We start from the raw sequence: 5,504 nt of genomic DNA on the forward strand, positions 1-5,504 counted from the left end.
TCAGTGTAAACGTTATAACGCTCAGCGCTCTGGACATCGCTGGTGACCGTCCTCGGCAGGTGGGTGACTCCCTCCACTCTCAACTGCTCCGTGAAATACTCCCGAGAAAGAAAGATGAGAAAGAAACTATGTTGATAACGTATTCTCCAGTCATTTATTGTTATTTTAAATGAAAATAATTCCTTCATGGCTCAAAATGGCTCAGATGTAAAAAAAACTAATGGTGAAAAAAATCTAGATTGTTACAGTGGGTCAAAAACAATCATGTTGGTAGCTTAAAAGTGAATAAAATATTAAATCAGGTGCTCCTAAAGGATGGGGTCAGTAAACAGTAAAGATGAAATAATGACTGTCTTTTCATTAATGGAGGTCCCGAGTACTGATCCGCAATCCAAAGAGTATCTGAGACACTTAAAATACAAAATGTTTTATGAATACAAGAATAACTCAGCATATTTTGATTCAGTGTCATCCATCCATGAATGAATTTTAAAAGTCACACCTGGTTTATCCATATATTGAAAAAAGATTTTTATACTTAAAATCAGAATGACTTGGATAGTCTTCGGATTGCCAGCTAACATTAAGGAATTCCATTAATAGGTCTGAACAAATAAGTTAAGTGTTATCAAAATTGTAATATGGCCAAGTGCAGAATCCAATCACAGGGTCCTACAAATGTTTCACAACAAAGCATTATAAATGAAGCACTGCAGTTACATAGAGATGTTCAGGACTACAAATTGTATTTTCCAGAAATGAGGCAACAGGTTTGTTTGGTACAGGCCCTAGCAAAGATCATATCATCATTTTTGCTTCAATATCTCCATCGTAATATTTATTAAAAGATATCAAATATGATTTTTTCCTGTGGGAAGTGGGACAGTCAAAATTTTTTCATTTATCTAAACAGACACTTCTGTGATAAAGGCAAAGACACTACAATTTAGAATCCAACATTTATTACCTCATAAAAGGCTCTCCTTCTCTGAAGTGTGACAACACTTCTGTCTGAAATATTGTTAAACACAAAGAGGCAGCTGAGATGAGGTGTATCGCAGCAGTGTTAGTGACAAACAGGACAGCACTGATGCTCTGTTGCTTCAGTTATGTAAATTACTGGTAGGAACATGTCAGGTTGTTGTTGGATATTATTTTTAGCCACAGTGTCTTTGAACAAATAACAGGTGTTGTGCCAAAAACTGATCATCTACCCAAAACTGACAATTAAAGCTGTATCATCCAGATTACACACGTCTACAGCTGCTTTTATCTGGACCAAATGGACAGAGCGTCCAAATACACATAATTTTATGGCTGTGGTGATAGCAAAACTTTATCTTTGTGAAACTTTGTCTTAACTGCATAATTGTGACCAAGAAACGTTAGAGTTTTTTTATGTAATCTGGCCTGACATTTAGAATGACTATAAGTAATAATACTGTATTATTTTCTATGTTTTGTATGTGTTTGGTATGTGTAATAACCTTGTTTACATTTACGTTGCAGAAGGGTTTTAAATATATATATATATATATGTATATGTATATGTATATATATATATATATATATATATATATATATATATATATATATATATAAACAGAAGTGATCTCTTTTGCATTTACGATATAAGCCATAAACTTCAAATTACAGCCTCAGTGAATGAAACCAGGCAATTCTGGTGCAACACCACCATTTCAGACACAATGAAGGGGCTGCAATCACTTTTGCTAGGTGGGAAACTGCATTATATAAGTTGAACTGGTCCTTTAAATCACTGTCAAGTCGTAAAAACTAAACAGGTTATAATGCAGGGTACAGCGCAGGCAAAATACTACCGAAACGTCAGGATAACAGCGAAAAAGGCCGGATTATTACTGTTTTACTGTTGTCCATATTAGCCGCCTTGCTAGCACCTACCACCTAGCAACGGGTGAGGCGTTCACAGGTAATGTGTAGCATGCTAAGCTAAGCTTACCTGTTCAGGTGTGGTTGTGTTGAGCAGGAGGACCAGGCTGCCCTGCTCCGAGTAAACCCGCATGAACTGCAGCAGGATGCGGTCGACCCCCATCCCCTCAGCCACCACCAGCAGCCCGTCACAGCCGAAGAGGCTCAGGAACATCTCGGTCTCAAACTCCAGCAGCGGTCCCGCCATTTTGGAAACAGCTAAAGGTCCACAAGATAATGAAATCACCAAACTGCCACTTACTGCCAAGAATTACTGTTAGCTGAATGTAAAGTAAGTCTTTGTGATGTACAGCAGTTGCTCTTCTGCCTGTTGTTCAGTGTTTTGAAATCGAACTTCCTGCGGTGACGCTAAAAACAAACGTGGAGTGAGAGACGGTGAGTGGTGCGTTCAGGGCCCACAGCGCCATCAAGTGACTGGGAGGATCTTAGCAGTTATTCTGAATCTGTCTTTATTTACTACAGAACAGGGCTGGCTAAGCGACTGTAAGTATCATATCTTGTCTACAAAAGTAATCAACAAAAATATCAACATAGGATTTCTTATTTTAGCAAATTTAGTGCATTCTTTTGAAAACAACCAAACCTGAGCAACACATTGTTATTTACGCTACATGTCTGCAATTCATAGTTTATACTTTTTAAAACAAAAATATGCTGGAATATATAGGCAGTTAAACAGCTAAACACTTTTTTTCTAAACGCAGAGATATGTACATATATATGTGAAATGTAAGCAACCTCTACATCCAGATGATTTATGTGATTAATGATATTTGACTCTGGTTCTTATTTAAGATGTGCTGGTATAAAATCAGCATTGATGTTTCCAGTCTAGTTATCTTTTTACATCAAGGCATGCAGCCTCCTTGTGTCATACAGCTTACCACAGTGTTTTTTCTTTATCAGCAAGAATTCTGTTAAATCAACACAAACTACGTTCTTTCAATAAGCAAAAGCAGTTGCTTTGTGATGATACAGACGTACTGAAATTTGAAATAAGTAAATTAAAAGACTTTCATTTTGGAAATGATGTGTAAAAATACATAAACAAGATTTCTACATAGATGATTCTGTTTTTTCTCTTTCATTTCTTTCTCTCAAAAAAAGTCATTTTAGACAAAACTGATGAGAAAAGAGTTTTTCAGAAAAATTTTCAGCTGTTAAGAAGTTCATGTAAACGCTGCAAAAATAAGGAATAAACTGGTTATTAGTTTTATTTGTATTATTTCATTATCTACTGTATTTTGGTAATCTCAGAAAACAACCACTAGAAATGAGCTCAGTGTGTTAATACTATGGGATGCAACATTTGTGTATTCAGTAAATACTCTCTTTTGTGTTTATCCCAAGTTACAAATAACCAGTTCTTGATTCAAACGCTGTACAGTTTTAGAACAACATCACAGATGTTTTTCAGTTTTAAATACATTGTTTCAGCCTAATATAATTTCCCAGCCATAAAATGTGGTTCTCTGAAATCTAATATCAAAGGAAAGGTTGATGATGTCAAACTCCTGAACAAACAGATGCAGTTTTCTTGTTTTGGTGTTTGTCTCTTTTCAAGTTCGATCAGGTCAAACAAAGAATGAACTTGTCCCCAACATGTTTAAATGAAATGTGTTCAGTCTGATATTCAGTTCAGTCACATTACATTTTAATTAGATTCTACCAGTTTACTACATATGTCAACTCCAGGAACCTCATATAATCAGGTTAAGAACAGTGAAACCCAACAAATCCAAAGTTTCCTCTTTCTCCAAAGAGGAGAGGTGCATCATGGGAAGTCACCCAGCAGTCTAGATTTATAGCACCTTCCTTTAGTCAGAGATACAGACATAACTATGTACTAAAGTCTTCTGTAAACATGCAGTATCTGTCGTCTTCTGACTAAAGCACATTTAAATTAGCAGTGCATCCTGCTCCTCCACGCTCCTTAACATCCTTCCTGTTCCTCCACTCATGGCTGTTGGTCGTCTCTGGGTGTCGTCGTCTCGTGGCCTCGGTCCCTCTGTCCTTCTATCCCTCAGTCCTTCTGTCCCTCTGTCCCTCTGTGCTTCTGTCCCTCTGTCCCTCTGTCCTTCTGTCCTTCATGTGCTGACTGGGAAATCTGAGTCAGCTACATGAAGAGGTCTAATCTTGATAATATCTGGCTGAATGTAACCTGATCTGCAATGTCATAAATAATCGTGAACAAAAGTTTACATACACTTGTAAAGACCTTGAAACACATGCATCTTTGTCACAAATAACAATCAGACATTTTGGTTCATTCAAAGATATATTACAGGTCTTCTGGAATGATGACAAAATCTGCTGGGTCAAAAATATACATACAGCTACTTGAATTATCAGTTCTAGTGATGTAGAAAGCTGTGGGAATCAATTGAAAGTGCCATGGCCTCTTAAATTTTCATGAGTGATTATGACTGACTACAGCTGCTTCCCCGAGTCAACTTAATTACAACCCATTTGATAGACTCAAAGTCGAAGGAGCAGAGTACAGATATGAAACAACAAATCTCGACTTCAACAAGTGAGGAAAGTCACTTGGAGCCATTTCAAAGATGTTTCAGATTACAAAATCAACTGTGCAATCAGTTGTTTGCAAGTATAACAAACTGAGGTAAAAACAAAATGGGCAAAGGAACACTGAATCCAAAATTAGAATTGCTGTATGTATATTTTTGACTCAGCAGACTTAGCCATATCAGTGAAAACCCCAAAATGCCCGATTGCTTTTTGTGATGCGTGTGTTTCAGTCATTCCATTCTAGAAAATTAAGAGTTGTAGGAGTCATGGGAAACTCAAGGCTGTCATGATCTACATTGTCTTTCAGAGTGTATGTAAACTTCTGTTCACAGCTGTGCTCCTGTACTGTACAGGCATTACTGAAGACATTCAGCATTTTATCCACAACAGAAGGGACACAGAGTAAGGAAAGGAAAAAGGTTCCTCCATCATACAGAATTATGCTAATGTGTGCCATGCTTTATGCATGAATTCAAGTTCACATTTCTCAAGAGAAGTCTCTACTTAAAATCATGTTAATTATACTTTTGGACTTCATATTTTTCAAAGGAAATAAGATCATCTGTCCTGCTGCAGATTATGTGCATTTAGCAAGGTAGGTTTGCTATTCCAGGTGCACCATTTAGCATCCTAAGTGACACTGTGTTGCTAAATGCATTGCAACTTATAACTTTCTGTCTGGAAACAAAGTCAACAATGTTATAATGCAATATGCATTTCTACTTTGATTTTGGCATTTTTAGTTCGATTAGATCATGTTTAGGTGCACAAAATCATTTTTAAAAATCCAATTTGAAATTTTAATTCACATCAAGCAACAGTTCATACAACGCTGCCTAATATGGTGCCAGACTACGTCAGACAGCTGATAGATAATATGACATCATCCGCAGCATGGGGCAACACTATTACAGCTACAATATATGGTGTTAATGAAGTGCAAATGAAAAGCAATCTGGTGAAGTCCTCTGATGAAAGCAGCATGTGCACACAGAAATATCGAG

The 5,504-nt window shown here is 36.9% G+C and overlaps 1 protein-coding gene across 1 annotated transcript in view; it reads right to left on the reverse strand.

Annotated features, from left to right (window-relative positions):
• The window catches only part of LOC129348964 (DNA repair endonuclease XPF-like), a 12,432-nt gene extending 10,135 nt beyond the window's left edge, over nt 1-2,297 (reverse strand). The window contains exon 1 of the mRNA XM_055010789.1: nt 1,982-2,297. Within this exon, the coding sequence (XP_054866764.1) occupies nt 1,982-2,158 (177 nt within the window). The 5' untranslated portion in view covers nt 2,159-2,297. The remainder of the gene's footprint in view (nt 1-1,981) is intronic.
• Nucleotides 2,298-5,504: the final 3,207 nt, after the last annotated feature.

Source organism: Amphiprion ocellaris, chromosome 5, assembly GCF_022539595.1.
Source record: "Amphiprion ocellaris isolate individual 3 ecotype Okinawa chromosome 5, ASM2253959v1, whole genome shotgun sequence".
In the NCBI taxonomy this organism is placed as follows: Eukaryota; Metazoa; Chordata; class Actinopteri; family Pomacentridae; genus Amphiprion; species Amphiprion ocellaris.